Source organism: Eupeodes corollae, chromosome 3 (genome assembly GCF_945859685.1).
Source record: "Eupeodes corollae chromosome 3, idEupCoro1.1, whole genome shotgun sequence".
NCBI classification, from domain to species: domain Eukaryota; kingdom Metazoa; phylum Arthropoda; class Insecta; order Diptera; family Syrphidae; genus Eupeodes; species Eupeodes corollae.
In genome coordinates this window covers 20,646,608-20,669,787 of record NC_079149.1, presented here as the reverse complement: position 1 = coordinate 20,669,787, position 23,180 = coordinate 20,646,608, and the positions used below count along the sequence as shown (strand labels likewise).

The window sequence follows — 23,180 nt, the reverse complement described above, 5'->3', positions numbered from 1 at the left end:
CCATGTAGTTCAACCAACTTTGCCTCCATTTCTTCGCTAACTATCATTCGTTCCAAGCCACGAATGAAACGACGAACACCCAAAACGTTATTCATTCAAAATTGTTCTAACGTCATATATTCAAAAACTAAGATAATTCAATGTTTGAAAGTTAAATCACATTCCACGATTCCTGTGAATCCTTTAGACCGAAAGAAATTTCATCGAACTTTTACCAATCAAGTTTTTAACTCTCGCCCTCCCCCCCTTTTTTAACACACATATAACTTGCTAGATCTGATGGGAAACTTACAAGTCAAAAGGATACAGATAGAGACAGAGAGTATGAAACTTAAATTGAAAACACGTGTCCCGCAGTATTATGGAACTTTTAAAAGGGCGGTGAATTTTACACCCAAGCCCACGCTATTACCAATATCCTTTTTGCTCACTCTGATTTCTATTGGGGGGGAAAGAGAGGAGGAGATTTTGGAAGGAGGTCCTGGCGTGTAGTCAAACTCTTAACATATTTATGTCTAAATGCCACGGTATCCGGGCAGTTTTCCCCACCACTTCTATATTCCCATTCCAATTTTCAATCCCCTAGTGAGTTCCTGGTGATGCCAGTGTCTCCTGGTAAAAAGCATCTCAAGCCGGATGCTCCAGGGACATAGTAATTTTTGCCCTGACAGCAAAGATGTTATCGCATTACTATGCATCACACCATATCCAAGTCGATGGTTAAGGCAAGACGGTGCGGTAGTTAGCAGTTGCTCCATAGATGGGTAAAATGATGGAGACATCCATTGGCATCCCTGAGAGGAGGAGAGAGGCAAGCGTGAATAGTATGTAGTAGGTGATGATAGTGTGGTGGTTATGTTGGCCAACTTTCGTCCTGCTGCGACGACATTTACGGGAATACATTTCTCATTCTCATTTAATGTTCATAAATCAGTGTGACATCAGGAGAGGAATACGCTACGCGGTCATTCGCCTGAGACGGCGGCATTTCAGTGGGACAGCAGACGGGTGGCTGTGGCTTCGGCTGCGGGTGGACATGGACATGGACAAGCACATGGATGATGATGGTGAGAGCATGAGAATATGGGAACGATGGGAAATCCTTGTTTTTTTTTTCAATTTTATTTCCAACACAAGTTCTTCCGTGTTTAAGGGGAACAACCCCATCATCATCGGCAAACAGCAAAAGAGGGAATTGCAAATGATGGCGACGAGTGACCGAGGAACGACGACGGCGGGAAAGATGAGCAACGACGACGGCATTTTGCATCAACGGATGTGAACATGACACTAGCAAATGGACAGACTTCCCGAGCCTGTGTCCTATGTCCTGTGTGTGTCCTATGTCCAAGGTCCATCATCGACCGGAGCAGAGCATGACGCAAGGCGTGAAGTTGCCATAGAATGCATTAATGTTAGTTTGATAGTGACGAATAATTTATGAATTTAACTTTCATGTAAAAATAAAGTTAGAAAGACAGAGATGTAATGTCCGTTTTTGTGGTTCTCCTCAGAGTTATGCTTAATGGGACTTCAAGTCTGTCTGGAGCATCGCATATAGTCTTTTCTAATCGCTTGAAACTAGGATACTTATAGATAGGAAACGAAGTGGTCAACTGACTTTGGTCAAGTTGAAGAATTATGAAGTGGTAGTAAAAGTTAATCGATATACAGTTGGATGGTTTGGTTATAATGGTCCTTCCTAATGATGAAGACAAGAAAGCATCTTATATCTATTTTTAGTAAGCTGAATAATATTCTGTATTCAAGTTGCTTGGAAAAGGTACTCAGTGTTTAATTTAATGATGGGCAGGGGTGGGAATAAGGTTTATGTGTATGATGATGCTTTCAAGAGTTTTGTTTGGTCACTCGGCAATCACATAATTCACTTAAAGTTTGTACTCATAAGGGTGCTTAAAGAAATTAAGTTATTCGAGAACCTTAACTCAGAAAGATGCTTTTAATTTCCGAATATCAATCAATAGCATTTACCAAAATTAATTGTTTTCAACTTCTTTTAATGTAAATACCTTCGAATTCTAACTAAAAAAATATATCAGATTCCAAAATGTATATGTTTTGTGTTTGTTTCAGTAGATTTCGGTTTCTATGAGTGTGGAAACCCTACTCCTATTCTGAAATCTGTAAAATAGTATAAGAAAAATTCAGCTTATTTCGGGCTCACATCACGTAAAACAAAAACGATCGTTCTATAAAGTGGTTAGTAGTTGTTACTAAAACTGTCATTGGTACGTCAATTTTGACAGCGTTGTTCGCAAGTATTCATTGATGACTCATATGGTATAGATTCTTCACATCACTAACTCGTCCCACCAGCTCAAATTTGTCCACACGTTTAACTATTGCCAATCAAAAACCTGGAAACTATTCACCATTTTCTAAGTCAATTTCAACAAGTCTTGTCAAATTTCAAAAGATGACAGCCTTAATTTTTTTTAATGAATATACACTGCCCAGGGTTGTTAGTTCCAGCAGTACTTAGAGTGCCTTGCAAATTCAAAATTCAAACACTTTGACCCGTGTCATACTGTGCGCCAACAAAATCCAAAAATATCATAGTACGTGATGCAATTTGAAAACTTATGTATTCAAATTCAAATCATGAGGAATAAATTTATTATATTTTTCAAGCTGCCTATGAACACTTGTTTTATTTTTACTTCTTTTCTTATATATTGTGTTGTACATTTTAGAATTGTTGTCGAAAACATTTTTGTTTGTTTAGTCTGTCAAAAATTTGAGCATGAATCAAGTTCAGTTTGCAGTTCCAGAAGTTGAAAGAGCAAAGAGGTATATCATCATCATCTTCCAGAACAGTACGGGCTATAACATAATAGGTAACAATCTTCGGAAACTTTCATCTCGTCGATAAATTTGGCGGAATCCTAGATTATGATGAGATTTGGGAGTCATGCTTTTTAGAAGACGATGTCAATATTTCATCACAAGAGTCTACGATTTGGGAGTCATGCTTTTTAGAAGACGATGTCAATATTTCATCACAAGAGTCTACGTTCTGGCAATAGCTTGTATAATATGGACAGTTCTTCAATGGATTCCTGCAGTTCTAAGGTCAATTTATTTACATTTTTGACTTTGGAAGGCTTTGAAAAACAAAATTTGTTACTATTGTCTTTGTTATTATTTTAGTTCAATTATTGTTGAATTCTTTAAGGAAAGATACTAAATCCAACTGATGGCATATAATTCCTTACAGCGCTCTTGCTTTTAAAACTGTTTGGACGTTTCTTCCAAATACGTTACAATGAGCCATACAATTGGATTGTGTTTTGAGCTTAAAAGTCTTGATTTATTAGATGCTCTTTTGGATTCAAATATGAGACAGCTTTGAAATTTCTTTATATACTCTTTTATGTACTGATGAACTTGACTTAAAGCATCGCCATTATCATAGTTTTAAATTTTATCTTCTTGGGACATAATTAATAGTAATCGTAATCCGTATTGACACATACATACATATGTAGATATGTTTTCTTAAATATTTTGTGATGATTAGTTTTTTTTTACTTTTTAGAAGTAAGTTAGTTAATCAAACACTTCTATTGCGTGTGTCAAAAATCACTTAGTTGTTGATAAATACTGAACCTGGTAAAACTTGAAAGTAAGCAATACCAGGAAATTACAACAGTGCATGATCAATTTTTGGAAGAAGAACATTATCTTCAGTGATGAGACACATTTTCACCTCGGTGGATTCGTCAATAAGCAGAATTTCCGCATCCGGCGAATGATAATTCAAGATTGATTGATCCACAAAGAGTAACTGTTGCGGTTTATGGGCTGGCGCAAACATCTGTCCGTATTTTTTTTTTCAAAATCAGGCTGGACAGCCAGTCACTATGAATGGCGTTCACTATTGTGAGATGATAACGCACTTTTTATTGATCGAATTTAAAAATGTGGATGTTGACGATTTGTGATTTAAACAGCACGAGGCCAAAATTGGTGGCCGTGTTATCTCACGTGGTGGCAATGTCAATTTTCATTTGCATATGTATTTTATTTTCATTAATTTATTTATTCGTTAATGCTTTTTAAATGCAAGACACAATATCTTATACCTGGGTAAATAAGTTACAAGCTAATAGACCAAGAGCCGGCAGCAAATTTGGGAGTGGAGTGAGAACCAAAATTTATATATACATGTACATATGTGTAGATACATATATGCAACATTATGCCAAATTCATATTCAACCGCCTGGCAGTTTTTTTTCAGCCGGGGGTGGGGGTGGGCGTTCAAAAATGCTCATTTTTTCGATTTTGGGGTCAAAGGGATAACCACTTAAATTAATATATAATCAATAGTTGATAGTCCACTGATGTCAGAAAAGTGTATCCAAGACGTTTTACTTTCAGGGGAACTTGCCAGACGCGTTTTAAAACTTTTTAAAAGCACTTTGTTATTAGTTATTAAATTACCTTATTGTTATAATTTATAATTTATATTCTAAATAACGCGGTATTTTGATTGGTAGAGAATGAGCAACATTTGAAAAAGAAGAACAACAAGACAAAAAAAAAGAATGAGAGTAAAAATCTTTTTATGGTTGTCAAAAATTAAAATTAAATTAAGAAAACATACGTGAAAACATTAAAAAATATTAGTAACTGGTTAGCAGTTATCAGCTGAATGATTCTAAAAAAAAGAGGCTGGGATGCGACCCACACTCATAACTTCCCATCTCGTCTGTCAAAATGTCTTGCTTAAAAGTTTGTACATTTTTGGGTTAGGTTAAAAAAGTTGTTAGTTGAATTATTCTTAAAAATTTTAAAATTACCAACATTATTTTTTATATACAAAAATAGTTTAGTTTGCAAATCTAGTGATGTTTAATAGATTTTGATTCGAAAACAAATGTTTACCAATTTAAGTAGCATTTCTTAAATTTTTACAAATTGGATGAAAGAATTTAATTTGAGATATCAAGAACCGAACATCAAATTTTACCAAACGAACTGATGGTATTTGAAAAAAAAAACTTCTGAATATCGAAAACAATATTTTCTGTTAAATTGGAAAAGTTTAGAGACAATGTTTTTAATTTTTAAATAGCTATTTGAGTCGAAAATAAATTTTTAGCAACTTTTATTACTTTTTTTTTTGGTTTTTATTTTTTGTACAAAAACTGTCAATTTTATTTTTCTCAAAATGTTTCAGAATGTTAAAAACAATATTTCTTATAAGCATAAATTAGTTGGAAGCCATAATCTCAAATGTTTTAAAATATATTGGAGTCGAAATTCAACTTTTACCATTTTTGAGCAATGCATTTTTTAATATTTTTATTTTTTATAAAAAAAACTGTCAATTCGATTTTTCTCAAAATTGTACCAGATTTTAAAAACTTTATTTTTCGTTGTTTTGGAGATAAAATCATTTTGTATTCGTAAAATTTTCGAGGAGAACATTTTTTTTTAGTTTTTTTGATTTATAAAAAAAAAAAACGTTAATTGGAGTTTTTTTTCCTGCGTTTTTGGTTTGGTTTGGTAAACAGCTATCGTAAGAAAACCACAAACGCAATTTTCTTTAGAGCCCGTTTTTCATCTTTCTGCTGTATGTAAAATTTTATTTGAAGTCAATATATCTACTGGTTCTTGAGCTATGAACGTACGTACACACGCAGGCACAGTTATATTTCTAAAATTCTTTTATTTCGACTCTAGGGACCTTGAAACGTCGAGAAAAATTTTCAATTTGACAAATCGGAACCATTACAATAACTTCCTATCAGGCCCGGATTTAGGGAAGGGCAACTGGGCGGAATCCCGGGGCCTCTACAACCAGGTGCCCCCCAATAGACACTTAAAACAAATTCCAACTAATAAACACTATTAAACATCTTTTCCTTTGATATGTATTTTGTTTTTGCTCTTTTACCTTTACCTATAGCCTACAGAACTTTATACATACATGATTATTTAATTATATTAATTTTTAATGATTTTTGTCATATATATCTTGAGGGAGTACACCAATCGTTTAATGGCTGAGTGGGGTAGTACTTGTCCGCAACCTCAGAGGTTGGGTATTCAATTCCGTGTCTTGACAATGTTTTTTTTTTAATTTAATTTGCGGTGTTCTTCAAATCAATAATTTGTCCATCGGCTGTTCAATTCTTTGATTTCGTGCATTTGTAGGCGTTTTTCACAGAAATTACTGAGCGGCACCATATTTTGATTGGGAAATTATCGGAGAAGAAAAGCAGCTAGTTTTTAGTCTTGAAGAAGTTCAGCGACACTAGTTGCTCTTGTCGAACTGAAGCTATGAAAGCCTTAGTCAACGGCTATTCGAAAATCGAAGAAGCTTAAACCAGTATATCTTCCAATTAAGAGCAAAAAAACAACATCGTAAGGAATGAAGCAATGCACATTTTTCAGAAGATGAGTGGTCTCAAAACCGTTATGTTTGCAACATTTTGGAACGATATCTTGCGTATCTACAAACAAGATGTTGCAACACCCGAAAATGATTCTTGAATTGACAATGCGTGCACTAGAATCATGGACATCATTCGTGGAATCCAAACGAAATGATTTTAGGAAGCAGCCAAAAAATATCTCATGCTGATAAAAATGTACCATCACGCACCAGATCGAGAAATGTGAGGTTGAATCCGCCTTCATCCCAGTAATTGACCAGCTATCCGTTTCTCTTACTGAAACACTGCAGGGTTATGAAGCATACGTTCGAGATTTGGATTCATGAATCACATCGAGAAGATGGATGCTGCAAATTTGCACGCTGCAACAGAGGCATTGTTGAAAGTGTATCCGGATGATTTAGAGCCTAGTCTTGGTAATGAGTTGGTTCAATTTGTGTCTTTGATTGAAGTATGCAAAAAGTAAAAGGACTACGGAATAGATCAATCGACGGAACTATTTTACTACCAAGTTCTCGAAAATCATAATTTCAGAGCTACATTCCCATACCTCGAAATTGCATTGAGATTGTATTTAGTTTTGATGGTAACAAAATGCACTGGAGAGCGCTCATTTTAAAAAATGTAAATTATAAAAAATAGGCTTCGAACCACAATAGAACAAAACCCTTTTATCGAAGCTTTCTCTCCTGAGTATTAAAAGCGATTTACTCCAAGAACTGGATTTCAACGAAATCATCAACGATTTTTCGGCGAAAAAAGCTCGAAAGGTTCCGTTCGTTAACCCTAAAATTTAATTTTAGATAATTCTTTTTTCCGTTTGTATTTATATGTGTTTATGCAATAAATTATTTATGGAAAACTCGAGTGAAAAAAAATGGGTTAGGTACTTTATATTGAAAATAATTCGGGCGAGGGTGCCTTTGCTTCTTGATTGCCCCGCGGCCTCTGGACCTCTGAATCCGCCCCTGTTTCCTATGGAAAGTTAAAAAAAGAAACAGAGTAAAAAGCTTTTTGTGGTTGCCAATTTGAAAAATTAAAATTAAATTTACAAAACATGTGTGAAAACATAAAAAAGTATTAGAATCTGGTTAGTAGTTGACAGTTGAATGATTTAAAAAAAATGACCAACAATATTTTGCATATGATGAAATAGTTTGATTTCAAAATCGATTTTTAGTTGAAAACCAATGTTAACCATTTCAGAAGAATTTCTTAAAAGTTCTGAATAATGAATGAAATTAATTTTGAAGACAATATTTTCTACTATTTACGAAATAGCAAACATCAATTTTTACCAATTTGGGTACAATTTTTTGCTGATTTTAATTTCTTATGAAAAAACTGACTATTAGATTTTTTATACAAAATGTATTGAATGTCTAAAACAATATTTTATGTAAGACAAAATTAGTTTCAAGTCGAAAGTAAATTTTTACCAAAATGATGGTGAGGAGGATGTAAGTTTTAAACTAATTTTGTAAACTTTCTTGGTTTGGTACATTATTTTAACAAAATTATTCCCTAAAAACTTCCATACCCTTTTACCTACGCATCAACCAGCCAACCTAAAAAGATAATACCGTACTTATACATGTACCTTTTTAAGCTCTGGACCTATCTGTTTCCAAAAGAATAAATATAGAAAAATATGTTTCTAAATAGGTACCTATATATTTACATTTTCAATTTAAACACATAATTGTTACACACTGCTAAATATTAAAGTTAAAAGTCTGAAGCTACTATTAGAAGGTCAACGTAAACGGTCAATGCGTTGACTCTTTGACTCCCATTTGACTTCAAAATATACAAATTTTAAAAAATACTTACATCGAATGTTTTTGCTATGGAAAAATTCAAAATATGCCAATGAAGCATTGTATCAATACTCAAATTTAAAAACGTTGCTTTAAAATTTTCAGATTTAAAAAAAATAGAAAATCTAAAATCAAATGAATACAATTTTCTTAAAACAACTCTAATCTTTACATTCATAGGTATGAACACAGCTGTCATTCTTGCTACTATAGTAGTATTTTACTTCTTTCAGAGTAAGCTGCTACTCTACTACCCACGGACCAAAACTACTCCCCAAAATAAAACGGAAAAGGAATTAGTATTTGGTTTACAATAAAAACCAAAATTTAAAATATAATGACAAAACTTGCATATCTCTTATTGCATTTACCCACTAATATCTCTGTTGTGTTCTATTTCCATTCCAAATGTTCCTTCCATTCTTTTCAGATTGCGATAGCGAAATATTTCAAATAAATCAAATGTTTTGATGTTTTCCCTGATTAAAAAATTCGTCTGTTCTGTAATCAGTTTGCAACAATAGTAGTGCAACTGCAACAGCAGATAGAAAATTTTCAGATGTTAGCCTTATTAAAGATAAAAAAAAGAAATTAATTCAAAGTAGGAACGGTGAATACCTTACTAGCTGCTAAGGAACTTCGTGAAAACAATTTTACCGAAAAATGGGAGCCATCGAAAACTTTAATCGAGAATTACAAAACATTGTATAAGGCGAAAGTTATAGCTATCATTGGTTTTCATCATTGAAAACAAACATTGGAATTTTTTGACAGGTTGTTTATAGCTATCCTTAAACATTTCTGTCATTACGTGCGTTTTGTTCGCATTTCATATACATATAGTAAAGTGAGAAATTCCCAACAAAACGATCCACAGTGGCCAGATTTTTGTATTTAAAAATTGGTACAACTGAAAGAAGATCTGTCAAAATAATAAAAAACTTCAAAAAGGGTTTTTTTCGTAGACTACTCCATTAACATGTGGTGTTGAAGCGAGCTTCCTTATATACCTAAATCGAGTATAGATTTATATATTCCAAACTGAGATAAACCTTTTTTGGAGACATAGCAAGACATAAATATCTTTTGTTGTTTATTGTTTTAATACTTAATAATATCAACAATAATAGATTTGTTTTTCCGCAATGTAAAACACACATGATTCCAAATGCAGAACTACTCAACGAACACAGCCATCGAGATACAAATGCAATACCAACATTTGAGAACGAAATCACATAAGATCCATTCAAGGCTCATATAAATGTCAAAAACCTATCCATAGTGACATTCTACTATAACTTTTATCGGTGTTATTCTCACTATGGATATTGTTTTTGTTATTCGTGTAAAATCCTACTTTACTATCGATAGATTTCCCAACAAATAACGGGTATTGAAAACATTTCCCGATTGAAATCCACCGACAAAATTTTACTGACAGAAATCTATCATTTGAATTGAGTGAAATTGGAACACAAATCATTGGAACGATTCGTTTCCCTTTTGAACATAAAGTATCGGCTGTTCAGGAAAATGTATGTATGTTCCCAGTGAACTCTTCACCAAGTCAACCGATTTCGGTGAAAGTTGGCATATTATGTGTAATTTGTTCTAGCTTAAGATATAGGATAGTTTATATTTCGAGTAATGGTCTAAATTGCTTACACATGTGTTGCAAATGAAAAATACTTTATATAAAATATACTTTTCTAATTATATAGTGATCATTATGTTTTCTGAAATATATTTTGACCTTAAAATAAAATTTGTATTACCTTCAAGCTACATCGGTAGTCCACGAAACATGCAAGAATACATTCAGGACGCGATGACTTATGTCCGTCATTACGGGCGTCCAGATTTGTTTATAACATTTACGTTCAATCCAAACTGGGAGGCTCTTTATTATAACCAGGTCAACAGTCGATACATCGTCACGGCATTACTGCACGAGTGTTTAAACAAAAATTAAAATCCTTAATTGATTTTATTGTAAAATATTCAGTCTTTGGCAAAACGTGTTGTTGGTTGTATTCAATTGAGTGGCAAAAGCGAGGCTTACGTCATGCTCACATTTTAATTTGGCTTAATGTTAAAATTCGTCCAAAAGAAATTGATCAAATTATTTCAGCCGAAATTCCAGATTTCCAGACATTGTTACAAGTCACATGATTCAAAAGCCATGTGGTGCTTTTAATATGACATCGCCATGCATGGAAAATGGGAAATGTAAAAAAAAATTTCTAAGAAATTTACGAATGATACTATTACTGATGTCGATGGTTATCCGTTGTATCGCCGTAGAAACGCCGATAACGGTGGTCACACATTTAAAATAAAAACGTCAAATTCTAACCAATTAGAAATTGACAATCAATGGGTGGTACCGTACTCACCACTGCTCTCAAAAACATACAAGGCTCAAATTAATGTTGAGCTTTGTAGTTCAATTAAATGCATTAAGTACATTTGCAAGTACGTCAATAAGGGCAGTGATTTTGGAGTACAAAACATAAATGAAAATGACGAAATGGCACGATACCAAATGGGCAGATACATTATTATATTTAGTTTTCCCATACACCATAGAAAACCATCTATCCAACATCTTGCAGTGCATCTTGAAAATGGTCAACGTGTATATTTCACTGAAGAGAATGTTTTTCAAAGAGCATTTGAACCACCAAAAACGACGTTAACTGGATTTTTCTCACTTTGTCAAAAACTGATGCCTTTGGCCAATTCGCAAGAACATTATTGTATACCGATATTCCATGTTATTTTACATGGAACATGTCAACTTAAAAATGGGAGCCACGTAAAAAAGGAGAACGACATCCTTCTATAGAAGGTATATTTAAAGCTAAGACACTGGGGCAACTTTATACAGTACATCCAAAACAACGTGAATGCTTCATTTTGCGTTTGTTGTTGGTTAATGTTCCTGGACCAATCTCTTTCCAATTTTTACGAAAAAGTAATGGTCGAGTGTTCAGTACGTATCAAGATGCATGTCGTGAGTTGCAACTTTTAGAAGATGACAATCATTGGGATCTGACACTTGCTGATGCAGCTTTAACGTCCTCGCCAAGTTGTATTCGTCAACTATTTGTCATCATCTTGACGACATGTTTTCCAACACAGTTATCTATACTGTGGGAAAAATATAAAAACTACATGACTGAAGATATACTATACCGCCTTAAGCAAACAAACCAATGTCCAAATCTAGATTTCATACCAGATATGTATGTATAATGAAACATTGATATTAATTGAAAACTTATGAATTATGATCGCAAATTCATCAATGTATACAATCGGATTATGTTGGCTGTTGATGCTAAACAAAGTGGTTTCTTTTTTTTGGATGCACCAGGTGGAACCGGTAAAACATTTTTGATATCGTTGATCCTTGCGAAAGTACGGTCACAAAAGAAAATTGCATTAGCAATGGCTTCATCAGACATAGCTGCTACTTTGTTAGATGGTGGTCGAACAGCACATTCTGCTTTTAAGTTACCACTAGATGTCCATAAAAATCCAAATGCTATGTGTAACATTAAGAAAAGGAGTGGAATGGCTACAGTGTTACAAAAGAGTTTAATCATAATTTGGGATGAGTGTACCATGGCTCATAAACATTCACTCGAAGCATTAAATAGAACTTTGCAGGATTTAAACAGTAATGACAGACTTTTTGGTGGAGCTATTCTACTAGTATCTGGTGATTTTTGGCAGACATTGCCAGTGATTCCACGCTCTACTTTTGCTGATGAAATCAATGCATGTTTATAACAATCATTTTTATGGAGAAACGTCGAAACACTAAGGTTTACAAAAAACATGCGAGTACAACTCCAAAATTATCCGACAGAACGAGTATTTTCTCAGCAACTATTTGATATTGGAAACGGTGAAGTAGAATTTAATCAAGATGCCCAATGCATAAGATTACCAGACAATTTCTGTACTGTTGTTGAAACTAAAAATGATCTGATCGATCACCGATTATTCTTCTGCGTAATTTGAACCCCCCTAAACTATGCAACGGTACACGTTTGGTAATCCAAAAATCACCGGAAATGTTCTCGAAGCAACTATTTTGGCAGGAAAGTTTAAAGGAGAAATCGTTCTGTTACCACGCATTCCAATGATACCGTCAGATTCTCCAATACCTTTCAAAAGACTGCAATTTCCTATCCGTTTAGCTTTCGCGATGACTATTAACAAATCACAAGGACAAACAATGTGTATTTGCGGCTTAGACTCAGAGAATTCATGTTTCTTTCATGGGCAATTATACGCGGCCTGTTCACGTGTAGGGAGACCATCGAGTTTATTTGTGTTGACAAAAGACAGGCTGACCAAAAGAATTGTTCATCGATTGGCACTTCAGTAAACTTTAACTGTTATTTTATTTAATTTATGTTAATTATAGTATTTATTAATATCATACAATTAGAAATGTTATGTAAATTTGTGTTCAATTTTGTCTATTAAGTCCTTCCTTAATTACTCAGCCACAGCAACGCGTGGTCGGGTCTGCTAGTGTTGTATATAATTTCAACTGTCAATTTCTTATTTAATAAACAAAAAGTGATGTAAAATATAATTTCAATTGTCAATTTCTTATTTAATAAACAAAAAGTGATGAATTTAAATTATTTAGTTTAACTATATTATTTTTAAATGTTGGGCTTTGAGCAGTGAAAGCAAAAATTTGGCACGGCTTTACATCCTTTTATTTGTATGTTTTCGGAACAATAACCTTCGCAGTAGGCCAATTAACTTCGAATTTGGAAATTATTACTTTCAGTTTTTAATTTTGTTCATGGGCCAAGCATGTGTTTTTTGTTTTACTCCTCTATTTAAGAGAATACTCCCGAAAATGATAGAAAAATTGAAATTTTTAAAAACGACAGCACTGGGTATGAATAATCAAATCTCAGGTAACGTTGGCAACGACTATTATATTATTTATATTATTTATTTATTTCAATAATTCCAATCGCTCTTAGATTCCACACGCAGTGCCCCCATGGATCGGCTTCCGTAACACAATTTTGTGTTTAATGATAGTACTATTCAAATATATATGTATATTGTATATAATATACAAAGGTTTTAGCAAAGTGGCAACCCAGGAGTCATGCGGCGTTTCTCCCTTATTTAAGGTTTTCTTTTGACATGTAATTTCCTTTTATTTTTAATAAAGTATTGACTTAACCGCCTTTTCAATCAATAAAATCCTATGAAATATTGTACTCAAAAATTTGATTCGAAATGCTTTAAATGGGTATTATGTGGTAAATTTATTTTTATTTATTACTGAATTTTCTTAAATTTTAAATAAATGCTGAAAAATACATTTCACAGAGTTAATATTATTATTAAATATAAATTAAATTTTCTGTCGAAATTTTAAATAGTAATTTATCTCGTACTAAATGCAAAAACTAAACTTAAATTTCTGTAGGAAAAAAAAGGACCCTTTATTTTTCAATTCCACTTTTTTTTCTTCACCTCGTCATAAATTTAATTAATTAATGTGAAAGGTCCTTTTTAGTTTTGGAGTTTTTCTGTTCCTGGTCCATTTTATCAATTGGAACCCTTTGACTCAGTCACACGATCTTCATTTGTTGCTAATTTCGATGTTGATGATGATGATGGTGAGGTTAATTTTGATGCCGTCGGCGAATCACTTATTTGATGATGACTATCACCTGCATTAGATGGCTTATCTGGATTAATTGCCAATGATGTTTCAGGAATATTATTATTTTCTCGATCGAGTAAATAACTTCCACTTAATGATGGTCGACCACGTCCGCCACCGTACGGAGAGCTATTAAAGGCGATAAAAGAAAAAACCTTTTTTTAATGTTGAAATAATTCATAAAGTTACAAGAAAATACGAAAATAAAAGATTATTGAAAAATTTCATCATAAATGTTGGAAAACATATTAAGAAGATAAATCACAATGTAAAGGTGGTGTTGATTAAGGGTAAAAATAGGTACCGAAGGAAAACCTTCTTCCCGCAATAAGTTGTTAAATACTTTTTCTACCTTGGTAGACCTTATTTTCCTATAAAACCATTAGGTAACTATGTCTACTGCTGCTTTAAAATACTTAATCCTCCTTTGGAAACTTTGTTTAAGGAATGAAAACATTGATACAAAAAAACAATCTACAAAAATTCTGAAGAAATTAAAAAAAAACTATACAGAATATCAAAAATTAAATCATTCAAAATACAAATTTATAAAAACATTGAATTTAAAAATGTTTAAATTACTTAAAACTTTGCATCAAAGACAAAACAAGATTTCATTTTCTGCTATGTTTTACTTAATGTTTTTTGTGTTTTTAAATAGAAAATTTACCCTATACAGTGGAGAAACTTATAAAGATAGAGTTCTTGAAAGAAAAACTCAAACAAGAAATAATCTGTAGAATTGCAAAGTAGGAGCTCAAAGCGCTGGCACTCGGTAAGGCAGTCCACCACATCAACGCCACAGCCACTGTCACCGTGGAGCACCGATTTGCTCCTTGTGCAGGACATTATATGAGAGTAAGGTATATAGAAGAACATAAAAACCTCCATCCGTCGTCATAAAATTTCCTATGCAGCTTACCTCTGATTATCCTTATCCCTAATGCCTCCTTTATAGCTGGCATCCTTTTCCCTGTCATTAACATAACTCCAGCTACCGCCACTATATCCGTTCTTATTATCACCGCCACTACCAGTGGCACCTCCGCCGCCACTGCCACCGTTTCCACCACCATTACCTCCACCTCCACCACCGGATCCAGATCCATGTCCATGAACGTCATCTCTCGGTCGGTTGCCATAATCGGGACCAGAAGAAGAGGAACCCGAGGACGACGACGACGATGACGATGGTGATGACGACGATCCTGGCCTATCATCCGGATAACCATGATGGGAGTTTGATGGACGAGATTGTTCGTGTGGATCCCTTGGCAGGTAAGTAGGACCTGGTGTCGATGGTCCTGGTCCTGATGGACCTAGCGGGCGGGAATAAGGACCATATTGAGGTGGCGGCGGCGGTGGTGGTGGTTCGTAGTAATCATTTGGTCTTTCGTTGGCGAAATAATAACCACGACCAGAATTATCGAAACCCGATTGTCCCCTGCTCATTTATCATTATACCCAAGTCAGAAGACCAGGTTATGGATTAAGGACATAAGTTGTGTTAAATGTTTGGGTTTTTTTTTAAGTTCAAAGACATATGGAGACATGGTTTTAGTGTAGAGTTGGAGTTGTGATTATTTCGTGATGATATTTCGTAGTTTTGGTTGTTTTTGATGTAATCGTGCGGTGTATATTTTTTTGGTCGAAATTCCAAAAGAGTTTATGTATTTTGTGCAGTGTAGTTTTTGTGTTTATTTATTTTAATATTTTTGTTGTGTGTTTCAGTATTGTTGTTGGCCCATCAGATGGTGTTGTGTTATCCCATTGTATTGTGTTGGAAGATATGAAAATATAATACAAAAAGAGTAGATTTTATTTTAGGCAAAATATTTGAAAAATAGAAAAATTCTTAAATAGTTATAGAAGTCAACGAAAAGAAATAGAGTCTTTTCGACACGAAAAGATTTACTTTTAAGTATTTCAAGATTTATAATCTTAAATTAAGATTTTGACTTATTTTTTGATGAATTTTAAAAAACTTGATAATACTTTGTATAAAATGATAGAAAGTTCGAATATTTATTTTTATTTATATATTTAAAAGGTACTGTACGCAATTTAATTCAAGTTACTGTTTACAGAATGAATATTAATGTTGATCTTATGTTATTTTAACAACTTATTGAAGAACTTACAGTACGTCCATCGAATATCGAAAAAAATCTTTGTAAAAACATGTGTTCTTGTAATTTACACCTTGTTAACATATCTGAACCAACTTATTTCACACCAACTTCGAGTACCTTATTAGACTTTTCCTTCCTCAATATGATTAACTTACACCTTTTTTATAATCAAGTTACCAACCCAGTTTTCTCTAAGCACGACCTAAATTTTTTGACTTACGAGTTTACTACAAGGGAAAGCTTAATAAATTCAACGTTTACGTAAAGTTTTTAACTGAGAACATACAACCTCTGTTTGATTTTTACATTCCGCTAAAACCCAAAAAACCGCATTGAACTTCCAAATCGTGGTTTACGAGTCGTATAAAAGAGCTTATGAATCAACGAGTTAAAGCCTAACAAAGATGGATTCGCTGTACACAAGTAACAAGGTTGTTTTGGTTATTAAAGATGTAAAAACACAGCACTTCTCAAGTCGACTTGTTATTCCTTCGGATAATCGGAAACTTTGGGTAAAAATCTTCTAAAACCCAGAATAGGTAAACAAACACCTTAATTTAAAAGCATTATTGATATCGACGAACTTAATAAGACATTCTTATGAACACCTAGTTCTTTGTCCTCTTGAGATCTTGGAAAATCTATCGGTCCATACCGACCACTGATTGTTGCTTTTATAAGTTTTCTAAATGTGACCTGCATGGTGGTAGAAAGTCTTATTTCTATAAAATCATGTGCTATTGGTGTTGACGATTGTAACTATGTTTTATTAAGATCCATTCTGCCTAGTCCATGTTTGCGCTTCCTAGTCCATGTTTTTAATACTATTCTCTTGACAGAAATATTTACTCAACAATGGGAGGTGGCTATGATTATACCGCTTCTTAAAAACTCGCTTTGCAATGAGTTACGACAAATCTCTATTCTTCCATGTCTTTCGAAAGTTTTTGAACGTTCTATGCATACACAACTCAATAAGTTTATTACTGATAATCCTATTTCTTAGTCGAAATTTAATCTAGTTTTCACCCTAACAAAGTAGCACCGTTGCACTTTTAAAGGTTATATAAAACCAAAGGGTTGAAGATGATGTAACGTTTCTAGTACTTTTAAATGTTCCTTAGGCATTCCTATCCAAGCGATAGAAAACACCCAGTTGACAACAAATTATCAAAATTTTTTCACGCAAAGGTATTCAAAACGGTGCTGTGCAGAAGAAGCAGAGTTGCTAGCAACCTCAACGAGCAAGAGAGGAGAGAGGAACACTGGCTTCTTAGATGGTAAAAAAGAAAGCATGCGAAGCACGCGATCGAGGAGGTAGAGGGATGTCACAACAAGAAAAAGCGTACATTTTACCTAAAGGTAAAAAAAAACCTTCCAAAGGTACCAGCCACGAACCGAAGCGTGTAATTACGATCAGGGGATCATCGTCGTAGAACTGCAGTCTATGTTGAGAATGTTGAAAGACCACATCTCCAAATTATATAAAGGCGATGGCGAACCGAATTCCGCTGCAAGGGAGATAGAACCACTTAACCTAGGCGACTCAGATCAACAATTCCGCCTACCCGACATCGACGAAGTGAAGATAGCTTTATCTAAACTTAAGTCAAACAAAGCAGCAGGCGATGACTTGGTAGGGAGCATGCACCAACTCATCTGCAAAATATGGTCGGAAAAAAGCATGCCCGATGAGTTGAATCTCAGCATAGTATGTCCGATACATAAGAAAGGAGATCCTCTAAATTGCGCCAACTTCAGAGGCATCAGTGTCCTCAACATTGCATATACGATCCTCTCTGCCGTATTATATGAACGTCTGAAGCCGTTCGTCAACAACCTGATAGGTCCTTATCAGTGTGGCTTCAGACATGGAAAGTTTACTACCGAAGAAATATTCACACTACACTGCAGATCTTGGAAAAAACAAAAGGAGTTTCGAATCGATATTCACCATCTCTTTATCGATTTTAATTTGCGTATGATATTGGGAAGAGCTCTACAGAGCAATGTCTAGTTTTGGCATCCCTGTCAAACTTATCCGTTTGTGCAGAATGACGAAGGAGCATGCACGCTGCTCTATCAAGGTCGGAAAAGATCACACCGATGCATTTGATGTCAAAAAAGGTGTTAGACAAGGCGATTCACTGTCATGCGACTTCTTCAACATCGTTCTAAAAAGAATTGTGCAAAACTGAACCGTCAACACTAGAGACACAATCTTCCAAAGGTCCATCCAATTACTCGGATACGCAGATGATATTGACATAGTTGGAAGATCAAAGCGTGATGTCAGTGGAGCGTTTTTGAGCATTTCGACGGAAGCGAAGAAGATGGATTTAGTGGTCAATGAGGGCAAGTATATGCTGTCATCAAAAAAGGACATTGAAGAACGACGTCTTGGACAAAACGTCACCATGGACAGCTTTAACTTTGATGTAGTTAAGTGCTTTGTTTACCTAGGCACCTCTTTAAACTCAGACAACGCCACCAGCTCTGAAATCAGGCGGAGAATAACTCTTGCAAATCGCTGCTTCTTTGAGCTTAGAGGGCAATTGAGTAGTAAAGTCCTTTATCGAGCATCTAAAACCACCATCTTCAAGACACTCATCATCATGGAAAGATGAGAGCGTCTTAGAATGCTTCGAGAGAAAAATTCTTCGGGTGATTTTTGGTCCCGTATGCATATAAGGAGAATGGAGAAGAAGATAATATAACGACAAACTGTACGGGCTGTACAGCGACACTGTAATAGTTAACAGAATTAAAGTCCAACGGCTTAGATGGCTATAGGTCATATAGAGCGAATGGACATCAACGCATCAACGCTCCAACCCGGAAGAGGAAGACCACTACTCAGGTGGCGCTCCCAGTTGGGTGAAGACCCTAACTAACTTGGCGTGTGAAACTGGAGACAACTAGCTAGGGACCGAGCTGGCTGGAGACGCATGTTTGTTGAGGCGGTTATGGATATTTATCGTTTATTATTAATAATGGCATAGGTTTAATTTGTGAGAAATCAAAAGATGAAAGCTTTAAAATAGACAACTATCCATGATATCAAGAATCATAAGTTCCAAGTAAATATGAAAATTAGTCAATTCTTGTGTCCAAACAATACAATTATGCAAATTTGATGTTCCTAAATCAATTATATTATATTATGATGGTACTGAACTGAAATAAGAGAGGGTGTGTAAAGTGGGGTTAAGTGGTTCTTGAAAAAAGGATGCGGGCACTCAAAAACAAAAGAACTCTAGACAAAATTGGTCTCAGACTTTATTTTTTGATAAATTTAATTTTTGAATTTCCTCGAAACATTCCATTATATCTAATACTTTAGTATTTGAATAAATCCCAAATGTGCTTTCATGATGCGTATAGTAATTTGGCTAAAGTTAATTCTTAATAAAAGGTTACCTTGAGGCTGGGCTACTGTTTATTGGAAAATTATGCATAGTAAAATAACTTTACAAACCTTTTTCCTTATATACATTTGTGGTTAACTGCCTCTACTCCACCCGCAAGGATATAGAAAACCATAGGTTCTATTCTAGTTTAATATCCATAAAGTGTTTTTTCTTTCTCTTTTTTGTGGAAAAATATTTGCCTTAAGTAAGACCTAATGGTTCTCTTGTATGTTTTAACTATGAACAGAACATATTTGATAATAGGACACACGTGTCTCTTCTAGCCTAAGGATGTTGGGGAAAATATTATACCTAAACAATATCTACATCTTTACATAGAAATATATACAGAGTCTCCTTGGTGCAATATATCCTAATTTTAACCTACAAAACTTATCTTATTTGCAGTCGATTAGCTTTAATCGGTCTCCAGTGTGTTAAAGTACACATATTATTAGAATGAAATTGGTTAAGTCCGGACTTCGGGCTTAATGATTTGTTTTGTAAATTTGTGTCCTTAAAATAAAACTTCCTAGGAAGTTTCCAAAGAAACAATAAATTATTTAAATCAAAAACATATATTTATTCAACCCTTGATGACTTGAACTTTAAACACACTCTATAAGCTCTGTGTCAAAGCAAATAATCATGTTAATCCTTTTTTGTTGTAGAGAAAACCAAGTCAAACATATCATACAAATGTATGTAACGCTTTGCTATTAAATCTTTGTGCAGAATAAGAACTCATTTTATTCACTTTAGCACGTCGACGTCGTTGTTAACGTCGTCAACGTCTCGTCTTTACCGCGTCAAAGTGAAGTAAACATTAAAATTTGGCACAATCAAAGTAGAAAGGAGACACACAAGACACAACTTTCTTTCTTACCACCAAAGACGTGAGAAAGTACACACAAATAGGATATGTCTTATACGTTTCCCTTAAATTTTAGAACATAGCATCCCACTTCTGATGTATGTAGGTGGGACTCATGCTCGTACATTGTGTGGTTTGTGGCCTTAGTAGCATCGCTGTCATCATCATCACCATCACCATCATCATCGTAGCCTCATCTCGTGATCGTCGACATTTATTTCATTTCGCGCTTAACCCAAATGTGTATAAGAGCATGAATTGTCACCATCATACGTAACACATACAAACAAAAAGAAGGAAATTACATCACAAATAAAACAACAAAAAAACATGTTTGAATTTCCCAAATGAGATATCCACTTCAAAGGATTGACACAAACAAAAACTCTATAAACAAAAACAAAACAGACAGACTCCCATTTTTGAATCGACGAAACATATGTGTGTCCTGTGTACCTCTGCTTCTCATACACACCCCATACACGGTATGAATCCACGTTTTCACAACAAATCATTTCGCATTCATCTACATAATCCAGGTGATATGTTGTCTGCCTCCACAGAGACGCACCAGCCAGCATTAGATCCTTATTCCAACTTTCCACATACCAATCCCAATCCCGACAACCAACAACGACGATGTCGACGTCGAGGATGAGCGACGATCCCACCAAGCCAAAAACACCAGAAAGGCTGTTTTATACATTCTCAACCTACACCTGCTAATCCCCAGGACACATAAAGCATAATCCTTGGGAGTTCGGCGTTCGCATAGGTAAGGTATCTAGATGAAGGTATAGAACACAACAACAAAAAATAAACCCAACACAACGTTTCTAACAGCCAAATGAGGAAAACAGGCTAATAATGTGTACAAGAAGTATGTTTGGTGTCCTGGCGGTATGTACTACACATTTTAAAGTACTGTGGAAAAGTCTTACGACTTAGCATCTTGAATCAGAGACTGAGACACAAATCTATAGCAATACAGAATATCATATTTTTTAAGGAAAAGTTGGTATGATTTAAGGACATATGAAATTATAATAAGCAAAAAAGTGGGTCCCATAATTAAAAATTTCAAAATCTGTGAAACCTTTTGTTCAATAGTGAAAAAGAACGTTGCTCTGCGTTAGATACACAATCTATGGTGAAAAACTGTTAGTAGACCCCAACTTGTACGAACTAGTCATACTGCTAATATTGTCAGATGTGTCAGTAAAAATAATGTTTACAAATGTCTTACAAGGCATTAGGTCCTTTCAACCAAAACCATAACGTTTTAACCCTATAATGTCATAGAGCCAAACAAATTTGTACAAAGTCTCAAAAAGTTCCCAAAAAAAGCTTAAACCGAATGTCGTTATTCCTAAATTGTCAGTTTTTATTTCGAACAAAACAATTTTGAATTTTCAGTTTGCGTCTTATGACATACTGGTTGCGCTTTGTGACACTTATTCAGGGCATGTGACAAATAACCGAAATCATTTGACATGACATAAGTCCCAAAAGAAAAACGTCGCCGTCGTACAAAATATCACTAACCAAAAATTCACAAAACCCAAATAAAATGTCATACCAACTAAACCAACTTTTAATGTCGTACAATCCAAATTAAGAAATGTCAAAACGCCCAACATTTTGTATTTAAAACATATTTTGGGTGGTTGCGGGCTCTGAGACGTTTACACACTTTCTTAAAGTGAAGTAAAACCGAACAGATTTACTGTGCTTTTTTGACGTTCCGAGTTCTTGGGCGATCTGAAATTATTTTTCGTTTAATGTTTGTGTTTGAGAGATCAAATTTAGAACTCAAAACATTATAGTGTTCAATATAAAACAAACTTTTCAAAATGCCTAAATGTCAATTAGTAAATTGGACGTTAAGATATTTTAAATTTGATTTAGGCAAATATGGAAATTTTATTTGGAAAAAGTTTTTCAAATTTCATAAAACTAAATAAAGATTTAACACCCCATGGTTCCGTAATATTGCCCAAAACGAAAAACAACAAAAAAAAATGTTAATAAAATTGTTTTGGGCACTATGACATTTTCAATTTAAGGCTATGTGGTTTTAAGCGAAAAGACATAACGTCATCTTACAGTCGTTAGAACTTACAATTTTTTTTTCAGAAAATTTAGAATGAAAAGAAGTCTTAAATTTTCAGATATCTTTGGGTTCACAACTCTGACAGTTGCAAAAAGTGATCACAATTAGTTACCGACATCTTGTGTTCAGCTTTTTTAGACTTTTTTTTGGAAAGATAGCAGTCTTGAAGGTATCAGGGATACAGCAGCGAATGTAGGAACCGTAGCCTTCGTGAAATTGTTTTCGAAATTTGTATCAATTGCTTTTAAAAAATATACACTTCTTAAAAAACTCTGTATGCATATGGCACCAAATAAAAAGATCTTAACCATGTTACAGACTATTGTCAGAACTTATTTTCAGATCTGTTAGTTAAAAATGTCCAATATTGGATTTCCAATTTTGTTGAACATATTAATAAAAACGATATAGTCAGCTATTGCCAGATGACGTTTCAAATTGTCAGAGATCTTGTTTTTGCGTATCTGACAGTTGATGAGAGTTTCTTTATTGCCATATTTGGCTTTTTAGTTCAGAGCAGAGCTCGAACTGTCAAAAGAATAATTATGTTTCTTTTTGAGCTCTGATCGTTCAGAGCTTTAAATTCGTGTTTCTTTTTTAGTTCTGAACATGTTCAGAGCGTGCTCTGCAAGCTCAGAATAAAATAACAGAGTAAACGAATTTGAAAGCCGGGAAATTAAAA

The 23,180-nt window shown here is 34.3% G+C and overlaps 2 protein-coding genes across 4 annotated transcripts in view; one reads left to right on the top strand and one right to left on the bottom strand.

Moving 5' to 3' along the window:
• Window positions 1-11,703: 11,703 nt before the first annotated feature.
• LOC129950369 (ATP-dependent DNA helicase pif1-like) lies at window positions 11,704-12,048 on the top strand. Its single transcript, XM_056062312.1, has one exon. The coding sequence runs from the start codon at window positions 11,704-11,706 to the stop codon at window positions 12,046-12,048; it is 345 nt and encodes a 114-aa protein (XP_055918287.1).
• Window positions 12,049-13,546: 1,498 nt separating this feature from the next.
• The window catches only part of LOC129952235 (pro-resilin), a 62,871-nt gene continuing 53,237 nt past the window's right edge, over window positions 13,547-23,180 (bottom strand). For 2 of the 3 annotated variants that reach the window (XM_056064725.1, XM_056064726.1), the window contains exons 6-7: window positions 14,892-15,413; window positions 13,547-14,098 (exon numbers count right to left, since the gene is read on the bottom strand). In XM_056064725.1, coding sequence (XP_055920700.1) covers window positions 13,852-14,098; window positions 14,892-15,413 — 769 coding nt within the window. In that variant the 3' untranslated portion in view covers window positions 13,547-13,851. Of the gene's footprint in view, window positions 14,125-14,891; window positions 15,414-23,180 lie in introns of all 3 variants that reach the window. The other variant, XM_056064727.1, reaches the window with a different exon arrangement.

Coding starts and splice junctions, on each gene's coding strand:
- LOC129950369 (XM_056062312.1), top strand. CDS start 11,704: ATGGCTTCATCAGACATAGCTGCTACTTTGTTAGATGGTGGTCGAACA.